General features: G+C 35.8%; 1 protein-coding gene and 1 pseudogene across 2 annotated transcripts in view; one reads left to right on the forward strand and one right to left on the reverse strand.

Moving 5' to 3' along the window:
- Positions 1-22,374, reverse strand: part of LOC139039790 (cytochrome P450 2C42-like) — a 226,130-nt pseudogene that overhangs the window by 49,132 nt on the left and 154,624 nt on the right.
- LOC106842118 (cytochrome P450 2C19-like) overlaps positions 11,105-22,374 on the forward strand; it is a 32,199-nt gene continuing 20,929 nt past the window's right edge. The window contains exons 1-4 of one of the 2 annotated variants that reach the window (XM_070486689.1): positions 11,105-11,181; positions 11,302-11,498; positions 12,694-12,859; positions 13,028-13,177. In XM_070486689.1, the coding sequence (XP_070342790.1) occupies positions 11,331-11,498; positions 12,694-12,859; positions 13,028-13,177 (484 nt within the window). In that variant the 5' untranslated portion in view covers positions 11,105-11,181; positions 11,302-11,330. Of the gene's footprint in view, positions 11,182-11,234; positions 11,499-12,693; positions 12,860-13,027; positions 13,178-22,374 lie in introns of those variants that run through there. The other variant, XM_014858446.3, reaches the window with a different exon arrangement.

Consider the following 22,374-nt stretch of genomic DNA (forward strand, 5'->3'; position numbering starts at 1 on the left):
TGAATGGGTCTTTCTTTAAATTAATATTTACACTCCTATTTATCAAAAGGTACTACTTAAGTTAATCTAAAGGCAAGCTACAAACTGAGAGAAATATTTGCACTTAATATATCCATGAAAGTACCTATACCCAGATTACATAAACAACTAAAAACAGAAAAAGACACTTCAAATATTTTTAAAAGGGCAAACTGCTTGAACCTCCACTTCACAGAAGAGAATATAAATTTAGTCAATAAAAATGAGAGAAGGTACTCAACTTTGTTAGTTATGTGGGAAATAAAAATTAAAACCACAATAAATTACTAATACATACCTTCCAGAATGGAAACAAGAAAAGCCTGACATCTCAAGTATTCATGAGGATATGGTATAATTGGATTCTCATATATTGCTGGTGGGGGAATAACTCTAACAGCTAGATCTTAAGTTAACATTAAGGAAGCAATCTTAGGGAAAAGAAGCAATATTGTGACTATGATCCTGACTCACTAGTCTCTGTAAATACATTCTAGCCTGCTTGTGGCCTAGATGATTAAGTGCCTCTTCCTTTTACAAAATACACTGTCTTTTAGTTCCATGACTCTTGCTTACGTACATCTCCCAGCTGTGATAAGACAACTTTGCTCTCTGAGTTCCCCAGGAACACAATGACCTTCAGAAAGAAAAATCTGTGTTGGTACCCAACACAAATGACAAAGAAAGAGATAATGTGGTGCCTTGAAGTTCATCACACCGGATGGTCGACATCCCTAAACCCCTTCCTTCCCTATCCATTTCCCCCCGTAACTTCCTCTAGATTCTGTGTGATTTAAAGATGGTTCTTCAAGACATTAGTCTGCTATCTTCTGATTATGCTAGCTAATTGTATATTTTCCTTGCTCAACCATCAGCTCATTTGCAATTGATTGGCACCAGATTGCAGCAAGCAGAACAAGTCCCTTTTCACTTGGTTACATAACTTGTTGCAAAACTTTGAAATGTTTGATCATATGTTCTAATTCTAGATATGTGCCTACCCCTAGTGTCCAGGGACTTTACTCTTAGCTGCACACCCTAAAGAAATTTGTGCATATATCTAAGAAAAAGACATCAATGTGTGCTTACAATAGCTTTATTCATAGTAACTCCAAAGTGGAAGCAACCCAGTGCCCACTAACATTACATAAACATATCATGGTATATTCATACAATAGAACACTACTATCAATAAAAAAGAACAAGCCACTGCTACTTGTCGAAACATGGAAGAATCTCATAGATATAAGTTTTAATGAAAGGGCAGACATCAAAAAGTACATTCTGAAGGGACATCAGTGTGATGGCAGAGTGCATTGTCACCTTTGTCTGTCCTTTCTAAGTTACAGCTAAACAGACATCCGTTAACCAACAGAGGATTCTCTACACAGAACAACAATAGTACTGAGAGATCCATGAAGCTATATATCTGAATGTGGGTGGGCTGGGCCCCTAGAAAACAGTAGAACTAAGACAGTGGTCCCCTCTCCCTCCCAAGTGGCAGCAATCCAGGTCACAGATCCTCACATAGCAGCCTGAACATCTGTAAATGGATGCAGCAGCAGCCCAGTGTGCATTTAAATGCTTGTGGATTGGCACTATTCCAGCCTGAAGGTGCACCTACTGTTGCCTAAGTGGCCACATCCATGCAGATGCTCCCTGCTGAGTGGCGACTGCTCAGTGCCTGCAAATGTGCCCTGCTGAATGGCTGTGGCCCAACCCCCATCAACACAGAACAGTCCAACTGGTAGAAGTATGAGCAGACAGGGCAAGAATGGAAAAAATGCCCCTGTTCCTCCTCAGTGGCAGCAGGTGGAATCTTCAACCAGAAGCAACAGGAACTACACCAGAGCGAATGAGCCAGCCTCCAGTGATGGCAACCCTGACACCAGCTTCAACAGCAACAGGGGCTGTATACAAGTCCCCAGGTCTCTGGCCCCAACAAGCAACAGGACATACATGAACCCAGCACCTCTAGCAGCAATCCAACCAGCACCCCAAGAAAACCTGGGAGGAGTGGCACAGTGGTGGTTACCAAAGTAACCAAAGCCATAGGCAAATAAGAAAAGGTGATTGCTACCACAAATGTGCCAGCAGGGATTCAATTCATAAAACACCATGAAGAATTACAGTAACACTGCATAATAGAAGGAAAATGACAGCTCTCCAGAAACCAAACCTCAAGCCAAAAAATATTACAATCTAACTGAGAGACTTCAAAATAGCTGTCATAAAGAAACTCAATGAGTTACATGAAAACTCAGAAAGACAGTTTGATGAAATCAAGAATAAAGTTAATGGACAGAAAGAATACTGCACCAAAGAGATTGAAGACCTAAAAGAAAACCAAACAGAAATTCTGGTTATGAAGATCACAATAATTGAGGTAAAAAAATAATGCAGACAGCATAAAAATAGAGCAGACCTAGTAGAGTAGAGAATTAGTGATCTTGAAGACAGAAACCTAGAAATGCTTCAGGTGGAGGAGAGAGCACTAAGACTTTTTTAAAAATGAAGAAATTTTGGAAGAAATATCTGACTCAGTTAGGAAAAGTAACATAAGTATTATAGGTATTCTAGAGGGAGAGGAGAGGGATAAAAGAGAAGAGAGCTTGTTCAAAGAAATAATAACTCAGAAATTCCCAAACCAGGGGAAGATATTGGACATATAAATACATGAAGCCAGTAGAAATCCTAATTACATCAATGCAAAAAGACCTTCTCCAAGGCATATAATGTCAAAAATGTCACAAGTCAATGACAAAGAAAAAATATTAAGGGCAGCAAGGTAGAAGAAAATAAGCTACAAAGGAACCGCCATCAGGCTTTCAGAGTATTTCTGAGCAGAAACCTTACAGGCTACGAGATGGAATTATATATTCAAAATACTGAAAGACAAAACCCATCAGCCAATAATATTCTATCCAGTGAAATTCTTGCAGATATGATGTAGAAATAAAAGCTTTCCCAGATAAACAAAAGCTGAGGGAATTCATCACCACTAGACCTGCCTTACAAGAAATGATGAAGGGAGCCCACCTCCCTGAAACAAAAAGGCAAAAGTTTACAAAGCTTTGAGCAAGGAGAAAAATAGACAAATTTAGAAAATTGCAGCTCTATATTAGAATTGGTTAGCAAACACTTGATTAGGACTTAAAAGAAAAAGGCAAAGAAAACACCAAAAATAACTATAAACACTTTAGTTATGAATCACAGCACAAAAGAAAGAATACTTTTTGACAATAAGAATATAGAAGGGGAAGAGGAAAAGGAGAGAATCTGCATAGGCTAATGCACATAAGATGCTATCAGCAAAAAATGGACTATCTCATCTATGAGATCATTTATACCAACCTCATGGTAACCACAAAAGAAGAAATCAGAGCACAGTCACAAATCCTAAATAAGGAGAAAACTGAAAATACATCACAGAAAAGAACCAAACTGAAATGATAAAAGGAAATACAAAGAAACTGAAACAATGGAATTATAGAACAAACAGAAAGCAAAAGGTTAAATGGCAGAATTAAGCACTTATATATCAATAATCACTCTACATCTAAGCTGGAATGAATACAGCAATCAAAAAACACAGACTGGCTGCATGGATTAAAAAACAAGACCCAACAATGTACTGCCCACAGGAGACACATCTCAGTGCTAAAGACAAGCGTAGACTCAGAGTGAGGGATGGAAGTTGATACTCCAAGCAAATGTCAAGCAAAAGAAAGTGGGTGTAGCCATACTGATATCAGACAAAGCAGATTTCAAGATAAATAAGATAATGAGAGATGATAGCCATTATATAATGATAAAAGTTACATTCCACCAAGATGTCATAATATTTATTAATATATATGCACCTAACACAGGATCACCAAACTATAAAGCAACTATTAACAGAACTAAAGGAAGAAATTGACAGCAACACAATAATAGTATGGGACCTTAACACCCCACTAACATCAATGGATAGATCATCCAGACAGAAAGTCAACAAGGAAACAGTGACTTCAAATACAACACTTGACCAGATAATCTTAATAAATATATATAGAACATTCCACTCCAAAATAGCAGAATACACATTCTTAAGTGAACTTGGGACATTTTCAAAGATAGCCTATATGTTGGAAAATAAGGCAAGCCTCAATAAATTTAAGAAGATTGAAATCATATCAAGCATCTTTTCCAACCACAAAGCTGTGAAACTACAAATCAACTAAAAGAAAATGTGGGGAAATTCATAAATATGTGGAGACTAAGCAGCATGCTCCTGAATAACTATTGGACCAATAAAGAAGGAAAAAAATACCTAGAAACAATCGAAATCAAACAATTCTTATGGGATGCAGCAAAAGCAGTATTCAGAGGGAAACTTATAGCATACCTCAAGAAACAAGAAACATCTCAAATAAACAATCTTACCCTGTATCTAAAAATACTGGAAAAAAGAAGAACAAACAAAGCCCATAGTCAATAGAAGGAAGGAAATAATAAAAAGCAGAGCAGAAATAAATTAAAAAGAGACTAAAAAAAAATAAAAAGTATCAATGAAACTAAGAGCTGTTTCTTTGAGAAGGTAAAAAAAAATTGACAGACCATTAGCCAGATTCACTAAGAAAAAAAGAGAGAAGAATTAAATAAATGAAATCAGAAATTAAAGAGGATAAATTACAAGAGACCATAAAAATACTAAGGATTAGAAGAGAATACTATAAAAAGCTATAAGCCAACAAACTTGAAAACCTAGAAGGAATGGATAAATTCTTAAACTCATACAACCTCCCAAACGGAATCAAGAAGGAATTGAGAATATGAATAGATCAAACACAATCAAAAAGATTGAAACAATAATCAAAAACCTCCCCCAGAACAAAAGCCCAGGACCAGACGGCTTCCCCAGTGAAGTCTACCAAACATACAAGGAAGACTTAATACCTATCCCTCTCTAACTCTTCAAAAAATTGAAGAGGAGAGAAAACTTCCTAACTCACTCTATGAGACCACCATTACCCTGACACCAAAACCAGACCAGGACAACACACAGAAAAAAAAATTACCGGCCAATATTTCTGATGAACTTAGAAGTAAACGTCCTCAACAAAACATTAGCAAATCAAATACAATAATACATTAAAAGAATTATACACCACAGTCAGGTGTGATTTATTCCAGGCATGCACGGATGGTTCAAAATCTGCAAATCAATCAATGTGATATATCACGTTGAGAAAATGAGGAATAAAAATCACATGATCGTCTCAATAGTTGCAGAGAAAGCATTTGACAAGATCTAACATTCATTTATGATGAAACTCTCAGTTAAATAGTTATGGAGTGAAAGAACCTCAATATAATAACTGCCATTTATGATAAACCCCCAGCCAACACCATCTTCAATGGTTTAAAACTGAAAGCTATTCCTTTGAGAATAGGCACAAGACAAGGATGCCCAATCTATCCACTCTTATTCAACATAGTACTGGAAGTTGTAGCCAGAGCAATTATGCAGGGAACAAAATGAATCCAAATAGGAAAGGAAGAAGTATGTGCAAAAAAGGGAACACTCATACACTGCTGGTGGGAATGCAAACTGGTGTAGCCACTATGGAAAACAGTATGGAGATTTCTCAAAGAATTAAAAATAGAAATACCATATGATCCAGCTATCACACTACTGGGTATTTATCCAAAGAAGATGAAAACACCAATGCATAGGGATCTATGCATCCCTATGTTCATCACAGAATTATTATATATATAGCCAAAACTTGAAAGCAACCCAAGTGCCCATTGATGGATGAATTGATAAAGAAGATGTGGTATTTGTATACAATGGAATACTACTTAGCAATAAAAAAGACAAAATCATTCCATTTGTGACAACATGGATGGACCTTGAAGATATTATGCTGAGTGAAATAAGCCAGACAGAGAAAAACAAATATTGTATGATTTCACTCATATGTGGAAGATAAACAAATGCATAGATAAGGAAGACAGATTAGTGGTTACCAGAGAAGAAGGGGGTGAAGGTAGTACAAAAGCGGTAAGGGGGCACACATGTATGGTGATGGATAAAAACTAGTCTATTGGTGGTGAATACGATGCAGTCTATACAGAAACTGAAATATAATAGTGCACACTTGATATTACACAACCTTACAAGCCAATATGACCTCATTTTTATTAAAAAAAGCACATTCTGGAAGATTCTAATCTTGTACATTTCTAGAATAGGCAAAACTAACCTTCATTGACAGAAGTCAGAATAATGGTTAATTCTGTGTGGTGAAAGTACTGGAAAAGGCCATGAAAGAGCCTCCTGGGGTGTTGGGAAATGTTCTAGTTATTGACATGGATGGTGCTTATAAAAATGTATATATATGTACAAATTCACCCAAGTATATACTTAAGATCAATGCACTTTACTGGATGCATTTTATATTTCAACAGAACAAAAGATAAATCAATAACCTGACCTACAAACAAGGTACACAAAAAGCTTGAGAATAAAAAGTAGACAATAGAAAGAAAAACCTGTTAAATCTAAGTATTAGAACTATCTGAAAATGGCAATTTAGCAAGTTTGATGAAAAGATTTATAGAAATAAATGGAAAGATGAAGAATGCCAGAATAAAAAACACAGAAAATATGGAAAAACACTAAATAAAAATTTTATATTATTTTACCAAATTTATTGAGATATAATTGACAAATTTTTATCTTTGAGGTATATTTGAGGTGTAATTGACAAATTTATATATTTAAGGTACAACGGGTGGGTCTCTTATAAGATCCCTAGGTAGGCAGGACTGCTCCAGGACTATGACTAAAAGGGTCTGGAGATGTATCATAACCTACTTCAGGGTCCACAGTTGGGACTAAGTTTCAATGGCCTCTTACCTAAAGCAGGGGAGTGTCGGGTTCCTCCGGGGTCACTTGGTGAATGGTGCTGGAAGTAGGACCATTGCTAAGAGGGCTGTAGCTGAGTCCACAGGAGGATGGAGCTGTTGTCAGATCTGTTGTCAGGACCATGGTTGGCAAGCCTCTTCTCAGAATTGCCCTCTTCAGTCTTGGGTTCCACTGGGGTTTTGAAACCTCCTTCCTGGATCCTAAAGCTCCTGCAAAGGCAATTTTGTCCATTAATTGCTGCCAAATTATTGTTTCTTTGTGGAGATATGAATGAGAAATCTTCTATTCTATCATCTTGCTGATGTCTGGTGACAGCTTTCTAAATACAACACAAAAGGTACAATTCATGAAAAAAAAAGAATTGATAAATTGGACTTCATTAAAATTAAAAATTTCTGCCTATGAAAGACACTATCAAGAGAATGTAAACACAAGCCACAGGCTGAGAGAAAATAGTTTCAAAAGACATATCAGATAAGAACTGTTATACAAAATATACAAAGAGCTCTTAAAATTCAACAATAAGAACCCAATTGAAAAATGGGCAAAAAGTCTGAGAGACACCTTACCGAAGAAGATATACAGATGGTAAATACATATGTGAAAAGATATTCAATATCATACATTATTAGGAGTTGCAAATTTAACCAACAATGAAATATTGATACGCAACTGTAGAATGGCTAAATTTTAAAAACATTGACAACACCAAATGTTGGCAAGATGTGGAACAAGAAGAACTCTCATCCATTGCTTGTGGGAATGGGTATGGCCAGTTTGAAAAACAGTGTGGCAGTTTTTAAAAAACTAAATATAGCTTTACTATAAAATCCAGCAATCGCACTCCTTGGTATCAGCTGAATTAGTTGAAAACTTACGTCACACGAAAACCTGCACATGAACTTTTGTTGCAGCTTCATGCATAATGGATAAAGCTTGAAAGCAACCAAGATATCCCTCAGTAGGTGAATAGATAAATAAACCCTGGTACTATTATACAATGGAATCTTATTCAGTACTAAAAATAAATTACCTCTTTAGTCATTAAAAGGCACACAGGAAACTTTAAAGTGTATTACTAAGTGAAAGAAGCCAATCTGAAAAGACACATATTGTATGATTCCAAAAATATACCACATTCAGGAAAAGCAAAAACTATAGAGAGAGTAAAAGGATCAGTGGTTGTCGAGCATTTGAGGGAGGGAGGAATGAATAAGTATAGCTCAGGGGATGTGATTTTTAAGGTAGTAAAATTATTCTGTATAATACTACAAAGGTTGATGCATGTTAGTATACATTTTTCAGAATCCATAGAATGTAGAACACAAAGAGTAACCCAAATGTAAACTGTCCTCTTTTGTTAATAATGATGTGCCAATGATGATTCATCAATTGTAAAAAATGTACCACTCTGGTATGGGATGTTGATGGTGGGAGAGCCAATGTGTGAGTGTGGGAAGGAGTATGTGGGAACTCTCTGTGCTTTCTATTTAATCTGCCATGAACTCAAAACTGCTCTAAAAATAAGGTCTATTAATTTTAAAAAATCACAGTCTAATCCACAACTCAAGCCAAGCCAAAGTTTGCATTACTTTGTGACTGTGGAGGACTTCACACTGATGCTCTCCTGTCCATCTATTTGGTCAGCAATGGGAAATCTCTTCAATGGGAGAAGTCACTGAACTGGGAGTGGGGAAACCTGGACTCTAACATAACGTCTTGAACAGATGCATTGGTGACACTTCACTTCACTGAGTCATAAATTTTTCATTTCTAAAATTAAAGATTAGACTAACTGACCTCAGAGATATCTTTTATCTCCAAATTATCTATTACTCTTTCATTCTAGTAAAGAAAAGGCCAGGAAGGACGCTGAGGAGAAGGAAGGAGGAGCAGGGAAGACATACTTGTCTCTCTGGGAGTAAAACAATTACTCTAAAGAGAGAGACTGAACTTATCTTATCTAAAATAAGCTGGTGAATATCTCTTAGAGTTTACATCCAAGTGAGTCAAGCAGCAAATTACTGCTTCTCTTTGTCATATATACAAGGTTCACAGAGACCTGGACTCACTCAAGTTCTAAAGGTTACAAAACTAAACTTTTCTGAACCCCATTTTAATCAACAGTTGCTGTAATCATTAACTAAATTAATGTTTATTTTTAACGTCACTTTTTAGGGTGAATCATGGAATATTGAGTCAGAGTACACACTCAGTAAATTTGGAGAACTTACTTGAACTCAATGTTTTTCTTGGAGGTAGCATGCAGGACTCAGGGGATGTGAGGTCTGAGCTCTACCACCCGCAGTCTGTGTACCTAGTCAAGATGCTGAAACTCCAAGGTCAGCTTCCTCATCATTAAAATGGGAATAATTTCGCCTTAGGCAAAGATAATTTAGAGAACTGAAAGGATTATGATGGGTGCGAAAATTTCTATTTGTCAGCCTCCCTGTAAACATGAGAACTAAAACAAGTGAGTCAAGCAGCAAATTACTGCTTCTCTTTGTCATATATACAAGGTTCACAGAGACCTGGACTCACTCAAGTTCTAAAGGTTACAAAACTAAACTTTTCTGAACCCCATTTTAATCAACAGTTGCTGTAATCATTAACTAAATTAATGTTTATTTTTAACGTCACTTTTTAGGGTGAATCATGGAATATTGAGTCAGAGTACACACTCAGTAAATTTGGAGAACTTACTTGAACTCAATGTTTTTCTTGGAGGTAGCATGCAGGACTCAGGGGATGTGAGGTCTGAGCTCTACCACCCGCAGTCTGTGTACCTAGTCAAGATGCTGAAACTCCAAGGTCAGCTTCCTCATCATTAAAATGGGAATAATTTCGCCTTAGGCAAAGATAATTTAGAGAACTGAAAGGATTATGATGGGTGCGAAAATTTCTATTTGTCAGCCTCCCTGTAAACATGAGAACTAAAACAGTTTGTAACAGAGGTCTTGACACATTTTAATTTTTCCCTTCCTAAAAGAGGTTAGAAATAACTGCTCTAATCAATTTGGAACACTACAATGATATCTTTACAGAGCATGTCTTTGTTCAAGCTTTCCCATTAGTTATCTACTAACGTATATCATTACAGTAATATTTAGATCCTCACCACCACTAAATGTCATCTCTTATCAGGTCTGCACGTTGTGGTGGTTCTGTGCTGTGGGTCTGTTTAATGAAGTCTCTGCCTTTCATCCTTCACTGAAGCCACACCACACCTATTGTTCTGTCTACAATCTCCATCTGCTTACTACATACTACAGTATTTCATTATTTCTGACAATGACAGGCCAAAAAAGCACAGAAGCAGCTGTCTCTGGAGGCAACTGGGAGATGGAGGGAGCCATAGTTCTCAAGCTCTCCTTGCCTAAATTCTCTGAGATTCACTCTTCCCTCAGTTACACTGAGCAAGTTTCACCTCTGTAGTGACAGAGAGAGTGGAGAACCTATGGTCTTTTTATCCTTGGAATCAAATAAGGGACATCTATTTAATGCGAATCCTGTTATTTCATGAACAGGGTCAATGGGGTGTAAATTCAGAGTAAATACTATTTTGTTTTGTTTTGTTTTTCTAAAATTGTTCTTGAGGCAGAGTAGTGTAAGCAATAGTGCACCACAGTGGCCATCAGAAGTCTCAGTTCTAATCTCAGTCCTCCCACCTGTGAACTGTCTGATCCTGGTGTCTCCCTTATCCATTTTAAAAATAAAAGATAACAAACTCTATTTTTCTGTGATTTTTAGGGGGGTTAATAGTAAAAGATGTGTATATTTACTTAGCACTTTACTTGATATATATATATATATATAGTTATACAAGATGTGAGTTATGGTAGCTATTTTATGTTTAGGTGTCTGTAATGTTAGTACAGTACAGTAAAATATTTAAAAGGCTTACATTTTTAAGGAGAAAGTATCTTAATGTTTGATAAAACATTACAAGATAAATATTTTTTATATTTAAGAAATAGAATTCACTGATTTCCCCTAAAGTCATAAATTCTCAACTGGTCATCAATCTGAGAATCCAGAATATTGCGCAATATTTTGGACCAAATCGCTTACTTCAGTGGTTCTTTATCTCGGCTGCACTTGAAACTACGTGAGGGTTTTTGTTTATTTGTTTTTTAATTGCTACTTCTTGGCCCATTCCAGGCAAACTAAACCTGAATCTCAAGGATAAGAGATCGGAAAGAAGAAGAGCAAGACCAAAGAACACCTTATTTCCATCTTTATCGGTGGGTCAAAAGTCCACTCAAAAGAGAATATAAAGAGGATTTAACTGGTTAGTCTTTTTATACGTCAGAGGGGGCACTTGCTGAATTAACAGAGAGTGTCATAAAAGATTTGGATTTCAGGCTCACAGCTGTCTAAGCAAGAAGAGACAATGGATCCAGTTGTGGTCCTGGGGCTCTGTCTCTCCTGTTTGCTTTTCCTTTCACTCTGGAAACAAAGCTCCAGGAAAGGGAAGCTGCCACCTGGTCCCACTCCTCTCCCTATTATTGGAAATATCCTGTGGTTAGATGTTAAGGACATAAGCAAATCCTTACTCAATGTAAGTATGTTTTGTGCTCCTTCTGTGGCTTGCAAAGGGTAAGTAAATTAACCTTTACTTTTAAATAAAATGCATTCCTAGTGGCAAATGATTAAAATAGATCATTGTACAGAAAATACTGCACACGTCGATGTTTCCATTGATTTTTTTCTTTGTCATTGTCAGATAGTGGAATGAAGTAATGCATTTTGGAAGAAGAGAAAAATTTAAGTAATCCTAAAATAGGATCAAAATAATAAAGTGGCAAAAGTCTGGAATGCCACTGGTCTAAATTGTTTTATAGTCATTTGTTGAGATATTTTTCCTGAAGGAGAAAAAGATTAGAGAGCCTATTCAAGAAGTTACCTTCTTTATGAGCTATGGGTTTTGTTCAGATTAGTCATGAAAATTAAAGTTCTCTGAAGAAGCAAATTATGTCTAATCTCAAGAAATAGCTATGGGCTCATAATCAGCAAAATTGAGTGAAAGAAATAATCATTCAGGATCCATTGGGTGGTAAGAGTGCTCTTTTGGATTCTGCACAAAGCTGCTGTCTATGCCCTATGAATGATGCAGGATAGAAGAAATTGTTCTTCCATGAGATGCTATATGTTCATGCATTGCCTCTGTGATGCTTCCTCTCTTTCCATGTTAGTAATACCAGTGCTTTCAAAGTGGAGTAGGTGTTAGATCATCTGTGCTCATTTTTAAAAATATAGATTTCTAGTATTCATTACAGGCTACTAAAACAGAATTCCAATGAGAAGTTCCACAGGTGATACTGAAGCAATTAGCCTCATATTGTTCCAAAGATGGGAGACATTGGGGACTGAGAAATTGCTCAAGCATCAGAAGTTGACAAAACATAAGTTCAAATTTGGATCTTCTATTTATTAGCCAATGTGCACTGCAAAAGAATTTGTACTTCTCTGACATTAATTTCTTTATTTGTGAAACACAGCAAATAAACTTGCTGAATGCGTTGATGTGAGGATTATATGTAAGTTGTGTACCAATTGCCCAGATCATGGCACAACATAGGCCCTCCATATGTGGCAGCTATAATAATCAACATGTTTAGGAATAAAATTCAGAAGTATTTAAAGCTGTGATGGCAGAATAAACATATAAAATACACGATGATAATATCATGTACAAAATGTAGACCAATTTGTGACTTCTTTTGTTATTACTGGTATTATCTTTCCATTTCCAGCTTTCAAAAGTCTATGGTCCTGTGTTCACTCTGTATTTGGGCTTGGAGCCCACTGTGGTGCTGCATGGATATGAAGCAGTGAAGGAAGCCCTGATTGATCAGGGAGAGGAGTTTTCTGGAAGAGGCAGTTTCCCAATAGTTGAAAGAACTAATAATAAAAGACATGGTAGGTGTGTGTGTGCATGTTCAGCAGTGGTAATGGGAATGAGAAAATAGAAAACAGAGACTTGAAAATCTCCTCAGCAGAGTTTGGCCCATCCACAAGGGTGCCAAGTGTCAGCTTCCTTTTCTTTGTAGAGAACCTCCCTTCCAGTTTCTGTTTCCCCTCTGATAGGAATAGTGCTCAGCAATGGGAAGAGATGGAAGGAGATACGGCGCTTTTCCCTCATGACCTTGAGGAATTTTGGCATGGGAAAGAGGAGCATTGAAGATCGTGTTCAACAGGAAGCCAGCTGCCTTGTGGAGGAGTTGAGAAAAACTGGTGGTGAGTGATTTCATACTCTCTACCTCTGACCTTAACAGACAGCTAGCTCTCTTTTCTAATAACGTCCTTGAAAATTTTTCAGGGGAAGGAAAATCTTTCATTATGGGTAGTGGCTATGAGGTCTCAGATGGAAGAAGGAGAGTGTAAAGCAGAGAGCCAAGGGAGATTTTGTGTATGTCTGCTTGTTGTGAGTGTACACTCATGATTGTGCATACAGTGTGGGCATAAAAGGTCATTTAATCCTGTCCTGTCCCAGCTTTGTTTGTTTATTTTCAAATCATTAGATTGTAAAAGTAGAAGGTTTTGAGTCATTTTTTAAAAGTTAAAGAGCATTGTTCTTCCCATAGCATTATCGTGAGTTACCTATTCCAGAACATCTCACCAGGGAACACTTGTCAAGTGTGAATAAAATTTCACACCCTTATGTTGCTGAACCAACTGACATGTGCTCTCATTTAATTGGACTGTGTTTGTATGGTCATCCTCACTGATGTGTCTGATGGTTTTTTCCAACGTACCTTCCTCCAGTCCCACCAGAAATAATGCTATATATGGTTTATGATTTAATTATATGGTTTTAATTGCTTTGGCATATCTTTGTGGAATTCTCACCAATTATAATTTTCATATAAACAAAGCATGATTTAAAAACTATCAGCATGAATTATTTCATATTAGCCACCACTTACTATATTGTCTTGAGTTACATGTTTCATGAATGTATACGCTACAGCATAATTCTGCAAAATATACAAATACCAAGTATTATAAGGATTCATTTAACTAAACTTCAACTGCTACTAATCCCTCTCCCTAACTATAATTGGTTCTGTTTTCAATGTTACTTATTTTCCCCCCTCTTTATTGGATTTTGGATTAGAATTAAATGGTAATTATTTACCTTCCTCTGCCAACTCTACAAACCTATCACATGCTTTTCACAATGACTGATTTTCTGCTTTGATTCCAATTTGCCCTATTTTAAAATGTATCTCCCAAAAGAAGTGAAAGGAAAAACTACAAATCTGATTTTACCTGTGAATCTCTCTCACATACACACATCCCCTAGTTGTTGCAAATTATTGTCCACCTTCTTAGCTAAAATAAAACTTTTTTTGAAATTTCAGAACCCTAGAATGTGTAAAGGAGCCTGGCATAGAAGCAGATAACTCAACAGGTTTCCTAGTATTCAATGCCCTATTGTTTCTTTATATCATTTATTATTCAAGTTACCTTTAAGTAAAGCTATAAAAGTTAATTTGGGAGCATTTTGCATATAAAGTTTATTGGTCATTTGATTATGATTTCATTTTAAAGTTCCCCACCAAAAAGAAAACCTTTCCTCTACTTTAATTTCTTCACCTATAAAATGATAGAATTGACAAAATGATGGTCAAATTTTAAAATTTATTAAAATACGCTGTACTGTTGATGACTATGCAGAATAATATCCCACAGGTCTACAAAGGGTAGTTTTACCCAAATAAATTAAATTTAGGGGCTAATTAGTGATGGTGGAGCACTGTATTTCCTAATTGCAGAAAACTGCTTTTGTTTTCTATATATGAAATGAGGAAGTAAAAGGACTCCATTTATCAACTTTAACTTTTTTGTTTGCCTTACCCTGGATTCAGTTTGAAATAAAAATTTCTCATTTTACTTTTATTTTAGATAAACAAATCTACCTTCTTATTTTTTAATTATTTTATTGAGGTCTTAATGGCTTATAACATTGTGTAAATATCAGGTGTACATTTCAGTTACTGTATGGAGTGAAATGTTCACTACCAATCATCTGGTTGTTATCCATCACATACAAATGTGCCCCTTTACCTCTTTTACCCTGCCCCAACCCACTTCTCCTCTGGTAACTAGCAATCTGTTCTCCTTATCCACATGTGTGTTTGTTTATCTTCCACATATGAGTGAATTCATATGGCATCTGTCTTTCTCTGATTTATTTTGCTTATCATAATACCCTCAAAGTCCATCCATGTTGTCACAAATGACACCCTTTTGTCTTTTTCTGTGGCTCAGTAGTCTTCCATTGCTTATATCTACCACATCTTCTTTATCCATTCATCCATCGATGGTCACTTGGCTTGCCTCGAAGTCTTGGCTATTGTGAATAATGCTACAACAAACATAAGGATGTGTAAATCTCTTTGAATTGTTGATTCCCTGTTCTTTGGATAAATACTTCACAGTAGGATAGCTGGGTCATATGGTATTTCCATTTTTAATTTTTCAAGACCCCTCCATACTCTTTTTCCATAGTGGCTTCACCAGTTCCCAATCCTACCAGCAGTGCATGATGGTTCCCTTTCCTCTACATCCTCTCCAACACTTGTTATTTCTTGTCTTGTTAATTATTGCCATTCTGACCAGTGTAAGTTGATATTTCACTGGAGTTTTGATTAGCATTTTCCTAATAATTAGTGATGTTGAACATTTTTTCATGTACCTTTTGGACATCTGTATATCTTTTTTTAAAAGAATTTTATATGCTTTATCCAGAATTCTTTTGCCATACAAAATACGTCTGTGTTTTATAAAGTTCTTTTGAGGAAAGCAAATGTAAGATGCAAGAAAGTATACAATTTTAATATACTCAATAAGGGTATTGTAAATTTCCAGTCTATTTTGCATAATATCTACTGTGATAATTAGTAGTGGTCAAATAACGTTATGATGTAAAATGTTTACTCTTCAATGATTCCTTAAAAATGAAATTGTCTTGTTTTCATTGTCCATTCTTTTCTTTTGATTAAGGAATTTTATTTTATTTTTAATTTGGCTAACTCTTTTATTGAGGTAACATTGGTTTATAACATTATATAAATTTCACATATACATCATTGTATTTTGATTTCTGTGTACACTACATCCTCTTCACCACCCGAAGACCAATTATCATCCATCACTATATACACATGCCTTGTCACTCCTTTTGCCTTCCTCTCCCCTTCTCCTCTGGTAACCACCAATCTAATTTCTGTATCTATGTGTTTGTTTATTGTTGTTGATTTTATCTTCTACTTATGAGTGAGATTATAACAAATTTGACTTTCTGCATCTGACTTATTTCACTTAGCATAATACCCTCAAGTTCCGTCCATGTAGTTGCAAATGGCAAGAATTCACCCTTTTTATAGCTCAGTAGTATTCTGTTGTAGATATATACACCACATTTTCTTTATCCATTCATCTCTTGATGGACACTAAGCTTGTTTCGAAGTCTTGACTATTGTGAAAAATGAGGCAATGAACATAAGGGTGAATATATCTTTACACATTAATGTTTTGTATATCTTCTTTGGAAAAATGTCTGTCTATATCCTTTGCCATTTTTTGATTAGATTGTTCATTTTTTGTTGTTGAGTTGTCTGAGTTCGTAACAAATTTTGGAAATTAATGCCTCATCGAATATATGATTTGCACATATTTTCTCCCAGTTGGTGGGTTGTCTTTTTGTTTTGTTGATGGTTTTGTTTGCCTCACAGAAGCTTTTCAGTCTGATGTAGTCCAATTTGTTTGTTTTTTCTTTTGTTTCCCTTCACTGAGTAGAAATGGAACTCAAAAAGATACTGCTAAGACCATTGCCAAAGAGTATACTGCCCATATTTTCTTCTAGGAGTTTTATGGTTTCAAGTCTTACATTCAAGGCTTTAATACACTTTCAGTTAATTTTTGTGTATAGTGTAAGGTGGTGTCTACTTTCATTCGTTTGCACCTAGTTGTCCAATTCTCCCAACAGCAATTATTTAAGAGATTTCCTTTCTCCGTTGTATGCCCCTGGCTCCTTTGTCAAAAAATAACTAAGTATAAATGCGTGATTTTCTTTCTAGGCTCTCAATTCTGTTCCACTGATTTATGTGTCTGTTTTTCTGCCAGTACCATGCTGTTTTGATTGCTATAGCTTTGTGGTATAATTTAATTCAGGGAATGTTATACCTCCAACTTTGTTCTTTCTTCTCAGGATTGCTTTGGCTATTTGGGGTCTTTTGTTGTTCCATATAAATTTTAAGATTCTTTTTTCTATTTCTATGAAGAATGTCATTGGGATTCTGATTGGGATTGCATTGAATCTGTAGATTTCTTTAGACAATATAGACAGTTTAACTATATTTATTCTTCCTATCCATGAGCATGGAATATCTTTCCATTTATTTATGTCTTATTCAATTTATTTCAATAATACCTTAGAGATTTCTGTGTTTAGGACTTTCACTTTCTTGGTTAAATTTATTCCTAAGTATTTTATTCTTTTTTATGAGTGTAAATGGGATTGTATTCCTGATTTCTCTTTCTGTTAGTTTGTTATTAGTGTATAGAAATGCAACTGATTTTGTATGTTGATTTTGTACCCTGCAACTTCACTGCATTGGTGGATTATTTCTAATAATTTTTGGTGGATTCTTTAGGGTTTTCTATATATAGAATCATGTCATCTGCAAATTGTCACAGTTTTACTTCTTCCTTTTCAATTTGGATCACATTTAATTTTTTCCTTGTATTATTGCTCTGGCTGCAACTTCTAGTACTATGTTGAATAAGAGTGGATGGAGTGGGCTTCCATGTCTTGTTTCTGTTCTCAGAGAAACAGCTGTCAGTTTTTTACCATTGAGTATGATGTTTGCTGCGGTTTTGGCATCAATGGCCATTATTATGTTAAAGTACTTTCCTTCCATACCATTTTATTGAGAGTTTTTATCATAAATGAATGTTGGATCTTGCCAAATGCTTTCTCTGCATCTGTTGAGATGATCATGTGATTTTTTGTTTGTTTGTTTTGAGGTTGAACAATGTTTATTTTTTAATTTTCAGATGTAAATCATAATATATTTCGAATTCTGTGTAGATTACATATGTTCACCACCCAAAAACTAATTATAGTCCATACTCTCACATGTGAGCTTAATTACCCCTTTTGCGCTCCTCCTCCCTGCTTCCCCTATGGTAACCACCAATCCAATCTCTGTTGCATTGTATTTCTTTGTCATTATTTTTATCTTCTACTTATGAGTGAGATCATATGGTATTTGACTTTTTCCCTCTGACTTATTTCACTCATCATAATACCCTCAAGGTCCATCCATGTTGTCATAAATGGCCGGATTTCATCATTTCTTATGGCTGAGTGGTAGTCCATCATGTATAAATACCGCATCTTCTTTATCCATTGGTCTCTTGATGGGCATCTAGGTTGCTTCCAAGTCTTGGCTATTGTGTATAATGCTGCAATGAACATAGAGGTGCAAGTATCTTTATGCCTTTGTGTTTTCAAGTTCTTTGGATAAATTCCCAGCAGTGGAATAGCTGGATCATATGGTAGATCTATCTTTAATTTTCTGAGGATACTCCATACTGCTCTACATAATTATTGCACCAGTTTGCACTCTCACCAGCAGTGAACAAGGGTTCCCTTCTCTCCACATCCTCTCCAACATTTGTTGTTTCCTGTCTTGTTAATTATAGCCATTCTGACCGCAGTGAGGTGATACCTCATTTTTACTTTTGATTTGCATTTCCCTGATAGCTAATGATGTTGAGCATCTTTTCATATGCCTGTTGGCCATCCATATATCTTCTGTGGAGAAATCTCTGTTCATATCTTTTGCTCATTTTATAATGGGATTGTTGGTTTTTTTGTTGTTGAGCTGTATTAGTTCTTTGTATATTTTGGATATTAAACCCTTATCTGATATATGGTTTGCAGATATCTTCTCCCAATTGTTAGGTTGCCTTTTCGTTTTGTTGATGGTTTCCTTTGCTGTGCAGAAGCTTTTTAGTTTAATGTAGTCCCATTTGTTCATTTTTTCTTTCATTTCCCTTGCCTGGTTAGACATGGGATTGAAAATATGCTGCTCAGGCTGATGTCAAAGAGTGTACTGCCTATATTTTCTTCTAGAAGTTTCATGGTTTCGGATCTAACATTCAAGTCTTTAATCCATTTTGAGTTGATTTTTGTGCATGGTGTAAGGGAATGGTCTACTTTCATTCTTTTGCATGTGGCTATCCAGTTTTCCCAACACCATTTATTGAACAGACTCTCCTTTCTCCATCGTATGCTCTTGGCTCCCTTGTCGAATATTAGCTGTCCATAAATACGTGGGTTTACTTCTGGGCTCTCAATTCTGTTCCATTGATCTGTGTGTCTGTTTTTGTGCCAGTACCATGCTATTTTGGTTACTATGGCTTTGTAACATATTTTGAAATCCCAGAGTGTGATACCTCCAGCTTTGTTCTTTTTTCTCAGGAATCCTTCAGCTATTCGGGGTCTTTTCTTGTTCCATATACATTTTAGGATTCTTTGTTCTATTTCTGTGAAAAATGTCGTTGGAACTTTGATAGGGATTGCATTGAATCTATAGATTGCTTTAGGAAGTACGGACATTTTAACGATGGTAATTCTTCCAATCCAAGAGCACGGAATATCTTTCCATTTCTTCGTGTCTTTTTTGATTTCTTTCAACACTGTTTTATAGTTTTCGGTGTACAGATCTTTCACTTCTTTGGTTAAGTTTATTCCTAGTTATTTTATTCTTTTTGTTGCAATTGTAAATGGGATTGTATTCTTAATTTCTATTTCTGCTACTTCATTGTTAGTGTATAGACATGCAACAGATTTTTGCATGTCGATTTTGTATCCCGTGACTTGACTGTATTCCTTTATTATTTCTAACAGTTTTTTTTTTTTAACAATACTGGTACACCTCCCAGTATTGTTTTTTTTTTATTTTTTTATTTTTTATTTATTTTTATTTTTTTTTATTTCCTTTTTCTCCCCAAAGCCCCCCGGTACATAGTTGTATATTCTTCGTTGTGGGTTCTTCTAGTTGTGGCATGTGGGACGCTGCCTCAGCGTGGTCTGATGAGCAGTGCCATGTCCGCGCCCAGGATTCGAACCAACGAAACACTGGGCCGCCTGCAGCGGAGCGCGCGAACTTAACCACTCAGCCACGGGGCCAGCCCCCTCTAACAGTTTTTTAGTGGAATCTTTAGAGTTTTCTAGATATAAAATCATGTCGTCTGCAAAGAGTGACAATTTCACTTCTTCTTTTCCAATGTGGATCCCTTTTATTTCTTTTTTCCTGCCTGATTGCTCTGCCTAGGACTTCCAATACTATGTTAAATAAGAGTGGTGAGAGTGGGCATCCTTGTCTGGTTCCTGTTCTTAGAGGGATAGCTTTCAGTTTTTCTCCATTGAGAATGATATTTGCTGTGGGTTTCTCATATATGACCTTTATTATGTTGAGGTATTTTCCTTCTATACCCATTTTATTTAGAGTTTTTATCATAAATGGATGCTGTATCTTGTCAAATGCTTTCTCTGCATCTATTGAGATGATCATGTGATTTTTATTCTTCATTTTGTTAATGTGGTGTATCACATTGATAGATTTGCACATGTTGAACCATCCCTGCATCCCTGGAATGAAACCCACTTGATCATGATGTATGATCTTTTTAACGTATTGTTGTATTCGATTTGCTAGTATTTTGTTGAGGATTTTTGCATCAATGTTCATCAGTGATATTGGCCTGTAATTTTCTTTTTTTGTGTTGTCCTTGTCTGGTTTTGGTATCAGGATGATGTTGGCTTTGTAAAAGGAGTTAGGAAGCCTCCCCACCTCTTCAATTTTTTGGAAGAGTTTGAGAAGGATAGGTATTAAGTCTTCTTTGAATGTTTGGTAGAATTCACCAGGGAAGCCATTTGGTCCTGGACTTTTATTTTTTGGGAGGTTTTTGATTGCTGTATCATTCTCCTTTCTGGTGATTGGTCTATTCAAATTTTCTACATCTTCTTGGTCCAATTTTGGAAGGTTGTATGTTTCTCAGAATTTATCCATTTCTTCTAGATTATCCAATTTGTTGGCGTATAGCTTTTCATAGCATTCTCTTATTATCTTTTGTATTTCTGAGGTGTCCGTTGTAATCTCTCCTCTTTCATTTCTGATTTCATTTATTTGAGCCTTCCTCCTTGTTTTGTTGGTGAGTCTAGCTAAGGGTTTGGCAATTTTGTCTATCTTTTTGAAGAACCAGCTCTTGGTTTCATTAATTTTTTCTATTTTTTTTTTTTAGTCTCTATTTGTTTATTTCTGCTCTGATTTTTATTATTTCCTTCCTTCTGCTGATTTTGGGCTTTGCTTGTTGTTCTTTTTCCAGTACCTTTAGTGCACTTTTAGATTGTCTATTTGGGATTTTTCTTCTTTGCTGAGGTAGGCCTGAATTGCTATAAACTTCCCTTGCAGAACCGCTTTTGCTGTATCCCACAGATTTTGGCATGTCGTCACACTGCCATCTTGACAAGATCCGATCATGTGATTTTTATTCCTCATTTTTTTTAATGTGATTTGTCACATTCATTGATGTGCAGATATTCAACCATCCCTACGTCCCTGGAACAAATACCATTTGATCGTGGTGTATGATCTTTTTAATGTACCGTTGTTTTCAATTTGCTAATATTTTGTTGTGCACTTTCAGATCTATGTTCATCAGGGATATTGGCCTTAATTTTTTGTATGTGCCTTGCACTCATCTGGTTTGGTGTCAGGGTAATGTTGGCCTTATAGAATGAGTTAGGAAGATTCCCTTCCTCTTCAGTTCTTTGAAGAGTTCGACAGGAATAGGTATTAAGTCTTCTTTGAATGTTTGGTAGAATTCACCAGGAAAGCCATCTGGTCCTGGACTTTTGTTTTTTGGGAAGTTTTTGATTACTGTTTCAATCTCTTTGCTTGTGATTGGTCTATTCAGATTCTCTGTTTCTTCTTGGTTCAGTTTAGAGAGGTTCTATGATTTTAAGAATTTATCCATTTCTTCTAGGTTATCCAGTTTCTTTGCATATAGCTTTTCATAGTATTCTCTTATAATCCTTTGTATTTCTATGACATCCGTTGAAATCTCTTCTCTTTCATTTCTGACTTTATTTATTTGAGTCTTATCTCTTTTTTCCTTAGTGAGCCTTGCTACGGGTTTATCAATTTTGTTTATCTTTTCAAAGAATCAATCTTATCTTTATTGACTTTTTAGATTCAATTTCATTTATTTCTGGTCTGATTTTTATTAGTTCTTTCCTTCTACTGATTATGGGCTTTGTTATTCTTTTTCTAATTCTTTTAAGCATTGTGCAAGATTGTTTACTTGAGATTTTCCTCATTTCTTGAGGTTATTGTTATTCATATACATTAGTT

Source organism: Equus asinus, chromosome 2 (assembly GCF_041296235.1).
Source record: "Equus asinus isolate D_3611 breed Donkey chromosome 2, EquAss-T2T_v2, whole genome shotgun sequence".
NCBI lineage: Eukaryota > Metazoa > Chordata > Mammalia > Perissodactyla > Equidae > Equus > Equus asinus.